This window comes from Cyrtonyx montezumae, unplaced genomic scaffold (genome assembly GCF_038088225.1).
Source record: "Cyrtonyx montezumae isolate F1298 unplaced genomic scaffold, pur_monq_1.0 scaffold_4, whole genome shotgun sequence".
Taxonomy (NCBI): Eukaryota; Metazoa; Chordata; class Aves; order Galliformes; family Odontophoridae; genus Cyrtonyx; species Cyrtonyx montezumae.
Genome location: NW_027072045.1, coordinates 22167942 through 22186246, shown reverse-complemented (window position 1 = coordinate 22186246; position 18305 = coordinate 22167942). Strand labels below are relative to the sequence as shown.

Here is an 18305-nt window from a genome sequence, read left to right as displayed (position 1 = left end):
CAGATAAACTACTGTAGAACATTTATAGGATGTTGTGTAAATTCGGACTTGTATTCTAATTGTGACAGGTAAGGTGTCAAGTAAAGAAAAATAAAAGATAAGCATGACTCATTTCTGAAACCACCACATGTGATCCACATGTCTTGCTTTGCTAAGGCGTGTGCCAATGAGACTGTTACATTAAGTCTACATAAGAGGAAGGTAATTAATTAAATACACATATAATATATGTAGCAGTCCAACTTAATAACAAAGTAAAAAAGTGCCTTAAAAGTGTTTTCTTCTGTACAGAAATATCAATATGAACACTGTCTTTATGAATGAAAAAAATAGCTTTATAAATATTTTCTTGTTGCATAACTGGTATTACATTATTTTTCATTCATCTGTATGCTCTGTAATGAATATTTAAAGAGAATTATGTAAAAGTATACATGGAAATAAAAGGATTTTTCATTTGTTTTATTTCTGTTTCTGAAATGTTTCTAAACTTGTCATCTGCAACTGAAACCAGGGCCATGATTTCTTTCATAGTGAAGTGTCCTGAGCTAACAAGGAAGTGATCTTTGACCAAAGCCTCACTCAGCAGAGCTGTAGTTGCTTTTCAACAGTTTCTTGAAGAAAAGTTCTTAAGGACTGATTCTAGTAATCATATTTGCTGAATATCTTGAAGTATCATGAATTTTAAGTGTCTTTAAAAGAAAGGGTTTCATTTCCTTTATTAAGGTTTTCATTGCTAGTGGCTTGCTAACTCTACTAACAACATTAAATTATACCTGTTACTGGTTGCGTGAATCAACTTTGCAGTTTCAAGAGCTTTGTGAATGAGTTATGTATCAGGGTGCTTTGCACTCGTATGTGCTGGAGTTTTCCATTGAATAAGATCAGTCTAAGAAGACAGACAAAAAAGTTTCTGTGTAAATGAAAGCGCGGAGATCTGCTGCAAAGGTGTGGGGCTTATCATGTATTCTGGAGTTAATGACCCTTGCGGGGCCCTTCCAATTTGGTATATTCTGTGTTCTCTGCGTCGTTGCTTATGATGTTACAGAGACCGACAGAAAGGTAGAGCTTTTATCCTGCACTGAATATACTCTTTTGTTGCTGACTGTTAGTTGTACTTAATACCATTGTGCAGTGGGTTGCAATTTGTAGCTTGAAGCCGCTGCCTTTGACTGAAACATTCATCTGAAGAAATTTTCTTCCTTCCTTCTCTGTGCACATGTCCAGTCCTGGGATTTGTTTTTCCGTAATGCTAACGCTGGCCAAACGCGTGATCCTCATCTACCAGATCAATTGGAAAGAAAGGCATCATTTCTTCAGAGCCATGGCCTGGCTCAGACACCAGGGAAAGCTGAAAAGCTTGTTGAAGATCATCTTGCTGTGCAGTCTTTGATAAGAGCATACCAAGTAAGTGTACTGTGGGGAAGAGGTGAGAAGTTCATTCCTTTGTGACCATCTTTTCCCTTCCTTTTAATGTTTTCGTTTGTCTTCTGTTTTTTTGTTTTTCTCTCCAAATGAGAAAGGTACTGGACTAAATTGGAATGCTAAGTAGTAATTATCTGAACTAGTTTTGCATTGTATGAAGAGGGTATGGTGGTACTGATGTCCAGATGTGTGCAATAAAATAAGAACTTTTCCCACTCTTCAGCAGCAAACCTTTACACAATTCAAGTCTATCTTGAACTCTGTGAAAGCTGTTAAAGTTCTAAATGCTTCAGCCTCCTTTAAGGCAGGAGGAGATGTGCTTACCTTCTCACGCATCTAATGTGAATGTTGGGGTTTCTGATGTGAGCAGGATTATTTATTTGTAGGAAAAAAAAGAGGAGAAGTAATGAATGAAGCAGGGACTGAATTTTGGGAGGCTGAAAGTACTGAGCTTAGGTCAGCTTTGATGAATTTCTTTTAGAGAAGCTATTCATCAAAATTGACTTTGTTTCACACTCTGATTTTTTTAACCCTTTTATTAAATTGGAGGGAAAAGGAAATTACACTATTTCTTAAAAGAAAAAAGGATTTTGGATGTGACACAGTGGCTTTGGTTGGATGTTTTCTAAGTCTAAAGCAAGTTCAAGTATTTTTATTTGGCCTTGTGTTTACTATCTTCATTTTATGGCTTAAAAACAGTGTGAAACAAGCAAAAAAATCCCAAAACCTGAATATCTCTGTTGAGCAAAATATTCCAGATTGATTTTTTAATTGATTTTTTTTTCCTTTTTTAAATTTTATTTTAAACAAGTGCATAATTTCTCAAGAAGTTAGCTACAGTTTGACTTGCACTGATCCGTTCTGCTCAGCATGAAGAATTTTATCTCTTGATAAGAGATAAAATTGCTGAGATCAGAGGAATACTTGAGGAACTTTTTTTTTATTATTGTTTTATAAGAACTTCCTTTTCTATATATATTGCCTTTTCACCACTGATTGAGATATGAATCCTGTTAATCCAGTTTTTTGGAGAAATATTGTAAGGGAGTGAAAAAGATTTGTGAATATAGAGGCAGTACAATGTTTACTTTGAAATATCTGTGTAATAAAGAACTTCGGCCTATTAGCTTTTGCTTGCAATAAAATTTTGGTGAAGAATTGGAAAAAGTTTGAGAACTTTAAGCTATTTTGACAACGTTTGCTTGAAACTCATTCAGGGATTGCTGTTCTGTTTCCTGGGTTTGAAAGTGCATGTTATCTGACTCAAGTGATGGAATAGAAATGTCTCTGTAAGTGGCAGGAACCTATGTGTCTGTGACAAACAATGAAAGAGGATTACCTAAGGCAACTGTCTGTTTTTAAAAGGTATTTAATACCCTCTAAATTCAGTGTTGAAGGGATTAGATCAATTTGTGACCTTCCTTTGCCTGATAATGAAATGAAATTGAGAAAGATACAGAATTTTCATTTCTCAGACCTGTCAGTGTTTTATGGTTTTTGTGGTAAACTGCTTTGTGGTCTGTTGAGCAGGTCTTCTGGAAAGGCAGTTAATCTATTGCTTTTCTAATGCAAAGCACTGGACACAGTGAAAGAAGGATTTCCAGTGGAAAGTGCATGCTTAACAAAATGAACACAGACACTAAAATGGTTTTGAGTTCAATATCTTGGCTCCTCTTTTATTTATTTATTATTGATTTGGAATCTGTGTCTAGAATGATGTTTCTGACTCCTGCTTTGATGCACTGTGATTTAGTGAAATAAGTCACTGTTTTGATACAATTAAAGATTGTATTTTAATTTGAAGCTGAATTGGATGTGGGGTTTTAACTTCTATCCCAGTGCAAAACAGTTGTGGATTTTTGTTTGATATTTGGAGCAATTATTTGAAAAATTAAGCTGGACACTAACATAGAAACATACCTTTTTGCATCCTGCCTCCATCATCAGTGCTGACTGAAGCATTTTGGCTTGGTCCCTCTGAGTTTCTGTCGTTTAAACCCTGCATGTGGCTCTTTTGTATTCAATATCATTTAACTCCTAACAAATATAACCAGCTCAATTAATATATAAATGTTAGCCCTTCTGCTAAATATTATGTGATGAGTATGTGGCAAATGTCCTCATGTTGAAAATAACTATATTCTTAAACTGTGTTTTCATAAGATAATATAGAATAAAACTTCTTAGTCTTGTAGAACTTAGTAGGTCACACAGCATGGCAGTTCATGATAGATGATAGTTTTTCTTAAATGTTTTCTTTTCTTGTAAGATACCACAAAAACGACAAGAATAGCCATATCCATTTGATTTTGCTTTCTTTCATTTACGTATTTTAAACAGAGCTTAACGCTGTAGTCAGTACAGAAAGCTTTTGGAGATGTGGAGGATGGTATATCCAATGCTTTCCAAGGGAAACACTTGGATTCTAGATGTGTTAAACTGAAAAATAAAAGTATGACTTTTGTTAGATTGAAGAAAAAGAACATTTCTTTCAAAAATATTAAAATACTGAAGGAAGATTGCCCTTTAAGCACTAGCCATTTAGATGGCCTGCAAAATGTTAACCTCACTTGAAAGGCATCATTAATTTCTGTTCTTGGTATGCCTCAATCTCTAGTAACTGAATTTTTTGTTCAAATTAGAAGTACATTTCTCTTCATGTTAAAAGATCTGCAACTGAGGAGGAGAGTCAAAATACCTAGTCTCTAAAGTATCCTACTCTGAAACAAGAAAAATAATGAAACTTTTTTGCCATGAGCTGCAGATTGTTTTACAAATGATAAGTCAAAGTGCAGTTCAGAAACACTCTAAATTTCATTTGATGGTCATAGTTATTGCATATATATATATATATATATTTATATATTTAGCTGGATGGTTTTGTGATGCTTTGCAAATTGCCTGTTAGATGTGATATTAATGCAATATTTAATTATTTATTAGAAACATTGACAACAATCAGTCATTTCTATTTGCCTGTTTCACCTAGTTTTGTTAAGATTAATGAGATGAAATATGCCAACTTCATAAAAATGGTTGTGCTAAGGGATGTCTTTCAGGGAACAGTCTACAAGCCATACTTACAGGATATGCTGTCCTCAGCAATAACTACTAGCTTATTTAGGTCTGTAATAACTAGTAATGTGAAAATATCTCATAATCTCAATAGTGTCAGGATGTAGCCCTTAATGTTACCTTTTAAAAAACAAGAGTCACTGACATGGATCCTTTTGACTTGAAAAGATGTGTAAATTTTCCAGATTAAAGAATTGTATGATTCAGTAGAAGAAAGGTTTGCTAAGCTTGGAGATGGAGCACTTAGAGACTATTCTATCCCATCTGATTGAGCTGAAATTTCTACCTTGCTTGCTTTCTTGCTTGTTTGCTCATGTTTGCTCATGTGCGCTTGCTGTCTCTTTTTTCACACTTGCTTATGATTTTGTGCTCGCTCATCCTTCCCCTCTCCTTCACTCCTACCCTCTCTATCTCTTGTGAAAACTGGGCACAGTGGATATTGTGTATAGTGCTTTAGTTAAAGACCAAACTGCTCCTGGCATGTAATATGGCACAGCACTTTACTGATTTGTTCTTATGGGTTTTGGCATTCTTGCTAATAATCTTCTTCCAGCTAATACTGCAGAGCAGATGTAGCTTAGGGAGGCAAATTCTTTCCTGTTGATGACGCTTGAGACAGAATTGTTTGCTTAGTTCCAGTCAGATAGACTTTGTGCTGCTGTAAACAATGAAGTGGCACAGATGTTGCCGTGGGCATCATTTTGCCTGTCAGAGCTTTATTACCGGTGATTCATGAGATGCAAAGAGTCTCAGAGGCCAGACTGAATTTGAAGGGCTGGTGGTTCTAAAAACGATGCCTTATTTCTGTTTGTTTGCTTATGAGTGGAATAGATTTTGTTGTGAAATCTTCTGAAAATACAGAACATCTGAATGGTGTTTTTATGTTACTGCTGATAAATAACCCACACTTTAATTGCTCTCTATTACTCTGTGTTGTGAATTATTATTAATATTGAAGTTTATTAATTTAAAAAGACAATTAGCATATTAGCAGTGTGAATGCAGTTCTACCCATATGATGTGATTTTCTCCTTGAAAAAATAATAAGGAGAAAAGAGTCATATATTCATCAATTAAAAGCTTTGGTATATGTGTCTTATGGATAAGTTCATAAGGGAAAGAAACAAAACACTTATGTGTGTCTTCATTGAATTAATTAGTTATTCCTTCTGTAGTATTGTTTTGTGTTAATATAGGTCTTCAATCTATAGCAGCTTTTGGCATGCATTCACAGCAGCAATCCTGCTTACTGGAAGCTGACTAAGCTCCCCAGTTCTTGCGTGTTCTATAGTATCTTCAGTATCATTCATATCATAGACTAAAATTTCTCAAATGAAAATAGAAATCCCTCCTTGGTGTGATTCAGCATGGCTCATGAAGACTGATCTTTTCACTTTCAGTATAAATTTATTTCCCATCAGGCCATTTTTTGGGGGTCAGTAATGCCATATTTTGGTATTCCACATCTGCTGAAAAAAAGGTGTTGAGGCAAAAATACAAAATAACTGAAATAGAAAATGATACAAATTATTTTCTGATTTTTTTTATCCAGAGGTTCAGATTTTACCATCTGTATCAGCTTTCTTTATTTAGACTTCTAAGTAATTCTACTTTAGGATGCAAGGTTTATTTCTCCTTAGTGTGTAGTCAATTTTAGTTCTTTAAGGGAAACTTTGCAAATCTGACCCTCTCTTAACTTGTAGCAGTGTTTGCTTGTTTTGACAGTATGGCCTATCTTTGTGCTTTGGAGAGATAGTGGTGACTTATTCCCTTTGTCTGACCTTAGCGTGATTTTGTTTTTCTGTCACTTTCTTTCTCTTTTCAGATCCGTGGCCATCATGTGGCTCAGCTAGATCCTCTTGGGATTCTGGATGCAGACCTGGATTCGTTTGTTCCATCTGACTTAATCACTACAATCGATAAGCTTGGTGGGTACACAGCATACCTTGTTATTTGCAATGGTTACTTGTCTTTTTTTATTTCCTTGGGCTGAGGTGATTGAGTCAGACATTTTAGGAGAGCTTGTGCCTTTTTTGCTTGATGAAATCACAAAATAGTTAAATATTTGAGTCTCTGTAAGGAGGTTCAAACTTAATGGAGATGGAATTTCTACTCTGAAATCACTGTTAAGTTTCCTGTGAATTCACTTTCTGATTAATAATAATTGTAAACATAAAGTAAAAGAATACTAGAATTCTTAATTTTTTAACACTAGAAATTATTACTAATCAATACATCAGACCAAGTTTCTGATGACCTTAATCATGGTCGTACCTTGATGTTTGATACTTCTTTTTTCATATTGATTATACTTCAGATCTCCCCAGTCAAAACAAGCAGTAAGCAGAATAATGGATAGGGGAGTGTGGCATGAATTTCATACCAGAGATGGATTCTAGCCTCTGGTTTCTTATTCTTTCTGTTATACTTGAAGAAGTGAAGTCTGAAATTATCAGAAGAAAGTGTAGGAACTGCAGTATTCATGAATTGCATGTAATGAAACACTGATTATTTTAGTTTGCTGAAAGAATATAATAAACTGGAATCTGCTTTTGCAAGAGTTGGTAAGGATGAGAGATTCTGCTTGTTCAGAGGGTGTGTCTTTTACAAGTAGTACTGATCAGTTTCTTTCTTCTTGCTGTATTAGAATAAAGAAACATCTGATTGATTTTTCCATACTCTTCAATCTACCTGGTTTGTTTAAATGGTGGTATTCTGCCTGATAAGAACAGTGAATCAATTTTTTCTTGGAAACATAGGGGAGCTTTTTGTACTAGTCATAAAACATGGTGCAAATAGCAGATTAAATACTGTCAAATATATAAAAATATATTTTTGTATATATTTATATAATATATTTTTATATAAAATACAGTGTTACTGTAAGTACATTGCTGCTGCTTTGCCTCTGTGTTTTCTGTTTCTGGTGGCACAAAAAGAAGCAGTTCTGATCCTTGGTCATTCAAAAGCAGTGGAGTGCTAAAGTCTGTAAACAGAGAAGTGCTTACACAAATCCAAGGTTCACTGTGAAGATTTTCAGCCTTAAAGCAAAGTACCTACAAAACATTACCATGCATATGCACTAACTAAAGATAATTTGTTCAGATCATAAATGATTGTTGGACTGTCCATACAGATTTGTTTAAATTTTACAGATAGTTTAGTGCAGTGAATGGACCGAAGAGATCATACTGCTGGCTCTGTGAGTGCAGGAAAAACATGCTGGAACTCTGAACAATATGGGAAAGATGTGTCCGAGAGCTTACTAACTGAGCTGAAATTTCCATGGCTAGGTTAGGAATTATCTTAAATGTTGTCTGACACAAAAATCCTTCAATGTTTCAGGCAGAGAACATAAGAGCAGCTTCTGATAGTAAGATAGATAGTGTTCCAGTGTTTTATTTTCCTGTGCATTTTCTTTGTTGCAACATTCTGGTGGGGAGGTTCTTCTGGGAGTTGCTTATAAAATGCAGCCAGTTACAGGTGTACTTACTGCACATTCAAGTTCTAGAATTGCTCTGAGGAACTCTTCAATTCCACTAAGGTTATGGCTCTTTAAATATGAAGTGGTGTTTCTGTAAGTATGCAGTACTGCTGTACAAAGCACAGGCATTCTATGTGTGCCTGTACATGTTCTGTTTGTTGGTTTATTTGGTCTTTTTTTTGGTTAACAAAGTATGAAGAGCCTGTGGAATCTGGCAGACAGCGAAGACAAAGAATATAGAATGTCAGTACTACTTTGTTTCAAATGAAGTTGTTCAGCTCCCTCCCCCTGCATTTTTTTTTTGTGTATGTGTTACAAAAAAAGCAAAATTAAATTTTACAATATATTGTATTAACTTTAAAGCAGAATTACTAAAAGTGCTGTATAGTAGATGTGTTGCAGCACAGTCCTTTGGCCTGATTTCAGCTCTAAATGCTAACTTCCTTAGTTATTTAATGTGTTGGGTTTTTTTTTAATTTTATATTACAAAAAGTAACAGAGAACACAGCAGCATTATATGAGGATTTAAAAGTTGTTCACTGGCTTTCAGATCAGTGTTAAAGTGGATGCCTGCAACTTAACTGGAATAAAAATAAAGATTTTAAGATTATATATATTTTTCACTAACGAGATTAAACATTGTCTCACAGAGTCTTTAACTTGCATTGATGTCAGTCTTGTCTGTGCTGTATTTTGGCTTTTGAAACTGCACGATAGTTAAATATTTTCTTTAAACATGTTCTCAGCCACAGGTTTGTATTGCTCTAAATGGGGATGAGATTATACGCTTGAACAACACTTCGTTTCAGTGGGATAATCTGCTTTATAAGCTGCTTTGGAAATAGAGCTGTATGGGTTATTTCAGTGCTGTTTGCAACTAACTGCCCTGTGAAAAGAGAGCAGGAAATGCCTTCACACTTGTGCTGGAGTGTTTGGGCAGAGTTGCGTTGTGTGTGTTCTGTTATTTTAATTGTTAATATTGTATAAATCAATATGGTAGGCATCTGACCAACTGGTTCTGTCTCTGGAAGTATTTCTTTTCGGTTTGGTTTGGTTTTGTGGTTGTTTTTTTTTGTTTTGTTATTTGTTTGCTTTTTCCCACAAGGAAGAGATCCCGATCATTGCAATTAATCATTTCACTTAACAGTGAGGTACAAGATATAGTAACAGTCTGTAACTCCCAATCAAACAGTAACTGTTTAATTAAGACATGACTTTAAAATACAGAGTAAAGTGCATTATAATAAGGAATGCCTTCAAAGAATTCACATTTTCAATTCTTAATCTTTCTCAGTATTTCTTTATTAAACTTCAGTTTGTGATTGTTTGAAAAACAATTCTAGTTTCCTTTTTGCCTTACACGCTGCTTTTCAAATTGATAATGCATTCATTTTAGGGTTTTACGGCTTGCATGAATCAGATTTAGACAAAGTCTTTCAGCTACCTACAACCACCTTCATAGGAGGAAATGAGAACAGTCTTTCTTTACGAGAGATCATCAAACGGCTGGAGGTCAGTATGACATCTTTGATTTGTGGCTTGTTTTCATCCCTGCAGAAATGAACTATTTCCAATTGTAAGTCACAGAACTTATTTGTCATTTATTATTACAGCATGCATACAAGTCAAACGGCAGAAAAAATGACTCTTGTTCTGCTTTTAGAGATAGTAGATCCATTAGTTTCACCTGAAATACTTAGATGAAGGGCAAGTTTAAAAAAAGAATATATAGAATATTAATTCAGGTCATAGTTTTGCAAAAAAGAACTTATGTTGATTGAAAGAAATGGAACCTTTACAGCTTGTGTTTATTTGCTATCACAGATAAAGCACTTGCAAACAATACTCAGGATGTGTTGGGATTTCTCTACATGTCCTGTGTTTAGTAAGACTTTGACCTGAGTGAAAAATAGGATTGGGTACCAAATTGAAGAAAATCCAGCTGTGGTTCATAGATAGTGATGTTGCATGGTAATGAAATCTGTTGCAATAGAGAGGACTAGGGGTGAGGATGTGCTTTAAAACGGTGAAATACAGAACTGAATTATGAGTGAGCCATAAGTATATAAGTAAATACTCAGCATATAGGAACTCTGTGCTTTGATCTGCTGAAGTGTAAGAGGGTGTGTTGGCTTGCACATCTGACACGCTGTTACAGCAGCTTATCTAATACACAGGCACAGTATCTACTGTGCTTGCTTTGGATCTCATAATTTGCTTTCATTTTTTTGTACTTCCAGCATGTCTCTGCACTGATTTTCAAAAAAAAGACTCCTTAAAATTATCATGCGTAAGTAAATGGAGAAAATCAACAGCAAAATCTAAAAGCCTCAAGAAACTCATTTGTTTTAAAGAGAAAAAGCCTTCCAGTTTCCTTCCTCTCACCAGAGCTTTGGATTATTTTTTTTTCATTGAACCTAAATTGAATTACTTTTTAAGGGAGTAGAGAACACATGCTGTGTGTTCAAATTCACCATATCTTATTTCTATTGACTGCATTTTAAACACTTTTTCTGGTAAAATATTTGGTTTGAGGTAAGAAGAAGAAAATAAATATAACAAGATGCTGAAATTTTTGAAGTGCCTGTATAGTTGTTGCATTCCATTTCTTTCTCTGCTCACAGCTCCTTGGATTTTTTTTTTAATTTCCATCCTTGGTAGCTATCACATAACTTGCATGAGGCTTCATAGCTGTATTTTCATTGTCTTTAATACTTGACTTTAGGTTACATTTTAAAAAGGCAGGATGCATTTTAATAAATTATTTGAAATCTTTGCTGTTGCGTATAAGAAAGGACAATATAAGTCCAGAAGGGGAGTCTTGACTCAGGTGAAATATGCCAGTAAATTTAAGGCAGATACGTTGGCCTACTTTGAAAATATTACCAAAGTAAAATCTTCCACTTCAAAACTATTAAATGTTACTTTCCAGAGAAAGCTTTCAATTTAGTGAGACAAAAACTGAATTCAGTAAAATAATTTACATGCAAATAGGATTAGTATGAGGAAAATGTAGGGGAAGAGGGGATAAGGCAAGATAGCTTTCAGAAGAGTAAGAAAGTACAATTTTAAAATTCTACTTGTTTTTTCATATCCAATTAATTCCTAAAGCAGCTTGTGTTGGTGCTTTTATATCCTAGAATACCTACTGCCAGCACATAGGCTTGGAGTTTATGTTCATCAATGATGTGGAGCAGTGCCAATGGATTCGGCAGAAGTTTGAGACACCAGGTGTTATGAAGTTTACAAATGAGGAAAAAAGGACTTTGCTGGCACGGCTGGTGCGCTCAATGAGGTATGCTGGGGTGGTGCTGGGAAGCTGCTCTGTGACTGCTGGGTATACATTGACACAGGAAGCTGGTGGGCTCAGTAAACTGAGGTAGAGTGGAAAAGCTGAAATGAAGTCTGGAATACAAGTGCATGTAGTTAACCTGGCTACATTATCACAGGCAAGTGTGCACTGTGAGGTTTGTAAAGGTCTGTGTACTGAATGTTAATGTTCTGTTTTCTTATATGGGAAGTCGTTATCTTTAAAACTTGCACAGAATTTAGTGGCAAATCTGGCCATGTTCATATTAGCTTTTGGAGAAATAACAAGCAAAAAATGTTTCAGCAAACTAGTGGTACCCATGTTCAAAGATCTGTAGGCTGTTTCAAAAAATAGGTGTCATAACAAAGTCTCTTCCAGCTCTAAGGGCTCTATAACTTTTGGTGCTTATACTCTGCTGTGTGTGTCTTTCTGTTAGCACATGATCAAAAGAAATCATAGTAACTTTCAACTGAAAGAGAATTTTTAGATGAGTGGAATGTTGACAAGAGCTTTGTTTGACTCACTGAGATGCTAACAGTCTTTGGATAGCTGTGTCAAGATGGGTCTGAATTTGCAAGGCATGTTAGTTCAAGTCCAGTTTTTGCCCACTGCCTTTTGAGGTACAGTGAAATGTGCTGTACTGTTGCGTGATCTGGCAGCAAGAGTTTTGTTCTCTACAGCATATGAAGGCATGTCTGGAAACAGCTCATTGATTACTCCCGTTGTGACTATTTATAAAGAAATACTGTATTTCCAGAATCTGAATTAGATTCTCTTCCCAGGCATGAGAATAATGCTAGTTGTTATGTCCTGAAACAGTTTGCATATCCCTTGATGAACACAGGAGTTAACAATATGTAAAGGCAAGTTTTTGATTGTTTCTCTGTTCAAAGACTTAAAAATAAAGTGTCCATTGTAAGTCTTGGAAGATAGTTTGCCAGGTTGTTTGTCCAGTTAAATATTAAACAGAAATAAAAATAGTCACTTACTGGTCAAGTGAGTATTGCCCTTGAATAAGTTTGTTTATCAGGCTCTCAGTGTAAATAATCTCCATTTCTCTGGAGACAAAAAGTCTTTGCTGTTATTACTGCTTATCTAAGGTGTGGAAAAATCAGCAGTTTCTAGTGGAATGAAGCAGGCAAATGTTCATCTTTTACCAAATAAATTTTCTGCTGTAAATGGAAGTAAAAAGTTTTACCTCAGTTTCTATCCAGCTATCTCTAGTATGCCAGTTTTGTCTAAAAATGAACAAGAAAAGAAGGAATTTGGTTTCATGATCAACTGTTTGTGCTCTTGAGGATAGTTTGTAAAGAGACTTTATAAAGCTGTATCATTTTGCCTAAGAATCCTGTTATTAAAATTGTTATTTCCAGGTACCTACTTCACTTACTTGAAACTGTATTTTAAAGCAGGATTTCATGTTCTTTGTGTAACATACCAGTGTTAGACAATGATTACACAATGGGCATCTTCTTATACCTGTGCAGGGTCGAGTCTTTCCATATTTCCCCTTCAGTCAGCAGCTGTCTTACTTAAGACTTGCTCCTTGCTGCACATCAGATATGCATAGCAGCAGCAGCTTGCCTGCCCTTGTGAACTCACAGCAGCATATGGGGGCCTTTTAAGGTGTGACTGAAATATTGTAGTTCTACACACGTATTGACAGCTTGACTTAAATGATGAACTTCCTAATTGTTCAGTATTGGCTTCCAGCTACAAAGAGAAGGAAAACTGTATACAACAAGCTTTTTTATTTGCTCTCTAAGGCTTGGTGTTCACATAGGACCCCAGTTTCATTTCATGAACTGGTGTGACCCCACTGACTTCCTCAGAAGAACGGCAGCATGTTTTAGCTGAGGTATTCAGTGTTTTGCTAAGGAGAGTGCCATCATTTCTGTTCTCATTTTCATTTTAAAGATGTAGATGTCAACATTCTAAGTGTGAAATAAGTCATGTCTTAATGGATTATGGCAGTGTTATAAGCCCAGACATTGCAAAGATGATTTTATATAGTTATCTTAATGAAGATGTATTCTCTTTGCATTTTATTATCTCCATACTTGACAACACACAACCCTGTCAGTATTCGTTAAATGGTACTTTTCAACCACTTGCACCACCTCTGGTCCAAATGCATTAAAGAATGAAAAAGTATAGAATTGTCAAGGATCAACATCTGCTTCAGCTGTGTCTGGAGAAAGAAATTCCAGTGTCTTTGCTCTTGGCACATGAACAGCCATTATATGAGGCATTTTGTGGAGTTCTGCTATTGAAATAAGCATGCTTTCTGCTGCTTTTTTCTTAGAGTATTTAATTATTATCTCCTGAAAATACAGATGCCCTATCCTCTTCAATCCATAGAGGAGACTTCTTTGCTAGGAAGGTTTTTGTATGGGAAAGAGCAGCGTTTAATTTGAATTTTGACCAGGATGGAGACTCTTCTGCCTATCTGAATTGTTACAAGGCAGGGTAAATGCTTCTCAGATGGAGGAGGAGGAAGACTTAATTTTATCCTATGTCTGCCCCTTCCCCCAAAGTGTGACTGATCACTGGAGGCCTATAAGCATGTATTCACAGATGTTTTAAAACAAGGTAATGTAATTTCATTTGCTAAAAGATTTTAACAGTAAGTGTTTGCTATGTTTTTGTAACGCAAATACTGTTTCTTGTTTTTGTTTTCTTCTTTGGTGAAGATTTGAAGATTTCCTTGCTCGCAAGTGGTCTTCTGAGAAGAGATTTGGTTTGGAAGGATGTGAAGTAATGATTCCTGCACTTAAGACCATCATTGACAAATCCAGTGAAATGGGAATTGAATATGTTATAATGGGAATGCCTCATAGGTAATGTCAGTGGAAGCCCCCCAGTGAATGATTTTTGTCTTCAGGCAGGCTTTTGGTTGTAGAATTTCATTAATTAAATTGATGTTAGAGAAGCAATGGAAGCAAGAGACTGCTATAGTGAGTAATGGCAATGCAGAAACGTAACAAACATGTCAGTGGGACCTACAGCCATCACAGGTTAGCTTTGAAGCTGTGCAGCAGCTGCAATAATTATCCCATTGAATCTAGAATTCAGAAAGCAGGGCGAGATAGACATACTTTTGCGATCTGTTAATTAATAATTAATACCATTTTAAAACTGCTAGATAACTGCAAAAATCATTGCTTAAAGTTGAATAAGTAGATGTTAAAAACGTTGGGAATGTGTTGGAGAGAGATAGAACAAAGAGTTTCAAGCTTGTAGTTTAAAGTGAACTTCTGAATTGCAGATTTCTGACAGAGGTGTCCTGCAGTTTTAAAAGTTTTATGCTGCTAACTCTGTGCAATTACAATTTTTGAGACATAATTTTGGAATTTTCTTAGGGGTAGGCTGAATGTATTGGCTAATGTCATCCGAAAAGAGCTAGAACAGATCTTCTGTCAGTTTGATCCCAAACTTGAAGCAGCTGATGAGGTAAGGTGCTTCTTTAATAGATATATCTAGATAAACGTAAAAGGTCAAAGGTAGTTTTTAGACAGTTTTGGTCCTAGTTGTCATAATGGCATTATCAGCTGCTGAAATGCATTGTCTTATTCTCTTGTTTAAGGACTATCTTTTGATAAAATTTCTTAATAATTTAGAAGACTGTACTGTGCCTAAAGGTGTCTTAGCTTAAGAGCCTAAAACATGCAGAAGGTATCTTAGCTTAAGAGTTTAAAAAATGATTGAAGACATGTCAGTTCCAGATGATTTAACTGAGTTGTTATATTCAGGAATCTTTATCACCCTGAAAGTAATGCCTTGTATTTATTTACGAGTAAACTGCAACAGATACAAAAAGCACAATAATAATGTGACAGTAAATTCTCAACTCCAAAACACTATTTTTCAACATAATCACCATTGTTAGTTACGCATTTTCACCAGCTATGAACAAGAACCTGCATGCTGTGATCATAAAAATCTATATCAGCGAAGGTGACCCACTGTCACGACTGCTGAAATGCACCATCCACTGCCTCACTGAGCTGACATCCACCGTTTGGTCTCTATAAATGTTCAGCAAGTGTCAATGGATGTCGGTGGACACGATTTTTTCCACATGGAGGAATTAAATTCCACACCTTTGCTTGTAATGCACTTCCATGTCAGATGCTGTTTTGTCAGACTACTTCTCCGCTGTCGTTTGTCCCGGAGCAGCAAAATTGGAATATTTGTGGAAGGTTCAACCACTGCTGCTATGATATATCACCAACATCTGCCTTTCACATCATGGGACAACATAATAAAATAGGAGGCAGTACTTTTGGAGCAGCCCTTGTCCTTGTGTGTATGAAATGAGAATTAGTACCTTACAGGTATTTGTGGTGGTTTCACACAGACAGCTAGCTACGTTCCATGACTGCTCTCTGACTGCCCTACTCAACAGAGCAGGAAGGGAAAATACAATGAAGCAAAAGCTTGTGGGTTGAGGTAAGGGCAGGGAGATTACTCACCAGTCACTGTCACAAGCAAAACAGACTCATCATAGGGAGATAAATGTAATTTATTGCCAACTACCAGCAGACTTGAGCAGTGAGGAGTGTGTTCGGCTTGTAAAATGGTAGTGCATGCTGATGTAAAATTAGCTAGATCTCAGAATGGTGCAGAATTTTTAGACACAGTTGGATGCAGTATGTATGTATAACGTTCCTGAGCTTGTGACTACATCTTGCGTGTTAGGGATCTGGAGATGTAAAATATCATCTGGGAATGTATCATGAGAGGATTAACAGAGCAACAAATAAGAAAATCACTTTATCCCTGATGGCTAACCCTTCTCACTTGGAAGCAGTCGATCCTGTTGTGCAGGGGAAGACAAAAGCTGAACAATTTTATCGAGGGGATACTGCAGGGAAAAAGGTAAAGGTTGTTTAATGTTACAGTAACACTTGTTAGTAGGCTCTAAAGTATTTTTAATAAAAATAATTTACTAACAATTTTGTATTGTAGTCTTTCTCTCTACCCCCTTCCCAGAAGGGGTAGATGGTAACTTAATTAACTGATAATGTTTTCAACATGATACCTTAAGGATAACTTCAGAAAGCATACTTAAAACTCTTTCATTCAAGAACTGAACAAATTGGTTTATTGTAAAAATACAACTCAGGATGCTGATATAACTTATTATAAAAGTATGATTCTATTTCATAAGCACTTCAGAAAGGTAGAGCGGAAAGATCCTGCTGAGAATTGGAGTTTTGATTTCTAATGTGTGTGTGGTTTTGTGTGTGCAATCCTCCATCTTAGGTTATGTCCATATTGTTACATGGGGATGCTGCCTTTGCAGGACAAGGTGTGGTTTATGAGACATTCCATCTTAGTGACCTTCCGTCTTACACCACAAATGGAACTATTCATGTTGTTGTCAACAACCAGGTAATAAATAGAACATTTTCTAAAGAATTTGGGTACTATTTTTGAATAGTATATTTATTTATTTTTATTCTTGCTTATTAGCTTGCTGTGCCGTTTCCTCTGTTCCATTAGAATGGTTAGCATGTTCCTGAAAACCGTCATAGTGTCTAGTAACTTCTACTGGATAACACTTCTTTGCCTACATTTATTTCATTCAGCTTGTACGGCTCGATTATGTCTGCTTTGTTTAGTTCTTAAGGGAGCAAAGGGAAGAAAGCTCATGTGGCTAGCCAAAATAAAAGGTTAAGACTACTGCTGCATAAGTGGCTGTCACGTGGAAACCTGAAGCATTCAAAACAAAGTAGAGGGAGACACCTACATCATTGTAATGGAAGTTCCTGGATTTTTTTAGATTGGCTTCACCACAGACCCCCGTATGGCGCGTTCGTCTCCATATCCTACTGATGTTGCTCGTGTGGTCAATGCTCCCATTTTTCATGTGAATGCTGATGACCCTGAAGCAGTGATGTATGTGTGCAGTGTGGCTGCAGAATGGCGAAACACGTTCAACAAAGATGTGGTTGTTGACTTGGTAAGTCTTGGTTTCCATAACTTTTCATTCTCTGTAGTACTTATAATTCTCTACAGTTTTCTGTGGCTTAGAAGACCCATTCAAGAAACATAGTTTGATTTAGATTACTTTTAGTCTCTTCTTTTTAAAAACAAACAACAAAAAACAACTTGCAACTATCGATAAACTTTTTTTTTTATCCCAGAAGGCTTCTAAATCTCTGTAAAACTATGAAATTGAAGAATTTTGTTTTACATTTTTCTTCACTAGTAGAATCAATGTTTCCTCTTTTAGGTTTGTTACCGTAGGAGAGGGCACAATGAAATGGATGAACCGATGTTCACCCAGCCTCTAATGTACAAGCAGATTCATAAGCAGGTACCAGTGCTGAAGAAGTATGCTGACAAACTGATTGCAGATGGGACTGTCACACTGCAGGAGTTTGAGGTACAGTATGTCAGTAGAGTTAAAAGGAACCTACAGAACTGTCAGCAGAAAGACACAGATGTCATTGCATATTATCTGCTTACAAACCTTTCTTTCGTTACTGTGATTGAGTCTTCACCCTTTAAGCTTTCTAATCCAGTTTGATTTGTGTTTTCATGTGAAATACCAATGTTTAAAGCTCATTGCCATGGAGGCACTACTTTAGTCATTTTTGTTACTTTAACTCTTGCCTTATGGTCTAAATAGGAACAAGCTCCACATAAATGTACATACGTATTTCTATATCAAAGGAACAAAAGTACTGTGAAATAATGCATATAATACGAGAAAAAAGAGAGAAAAACAATCACTTCTGAGATTTGTAGGTGGCGGTGATATGCACCATCACCTTCTGGAGATGTTGGAGATAAAGGAATTTTTTTCATCTCCAGAATCAGCAGTAAGATGGTGTTAGAATGCTCTTAGGTTTGACCTGTAGCTTCATGTTTATCACCTTCTTGAAATGGCAATTGTTCTCAGCAATAAAGTAAATAAAAACTGTGTAAGCTTTTTATTTCCTTGTAATAAGTCAAATACCTAGGTTCAGACAGATCCCTTGAAATGTTCCAGAATGATGA

The 18305-nt window shown here is 35.9% G+C and overlaps 1 protein-coding gene across 3 annotated transcripts in view; it reads left to right on the top strand.

Moving 5' to 3' along the window:
* OGDHL (oxoglutarate dehydrogenase L) overlaps positions 1–18305 on the top strand; it is a 46951-nt gene that overhangs the window by 4639 nt on the left and 24007 nt on the right. For all 3 annotated transcript variants that reach the window (XM_065746061.1, XM_065746063.1, XM_065746064.1), the window contains exons 2-11: positions 1228–1407; positions 6326–6428; positions 9381–9496; positions 11125–11279; positions 13988–14134; positions 14657–14747; positions 15996–16175; positions 16563–16691; positions 17083–17262; positions 17536–17688. In XM_065746061.1, the coding sequence (XP_065602133.1) occupies positions 1228–1407; positions 6326–6428; positions 9381–9496; positions 11125–11279; positions 13988–14134; positions 14657–14747; positions 15996–16175; positions 16563–16691; positions 17083–17262; positions 17536–17688 (1434 nt within the window). The remainder of the gene's footprint in view (positions 1–1227; positions 1408–6325; positions 6429–9380; positions 9497–11124; positions 11280–13987; positions 14135–14656; positions 14748–15995; positions 16176–16562; positions 16692–17082; positions 17263–17535; positions 17689–18305) is intronic.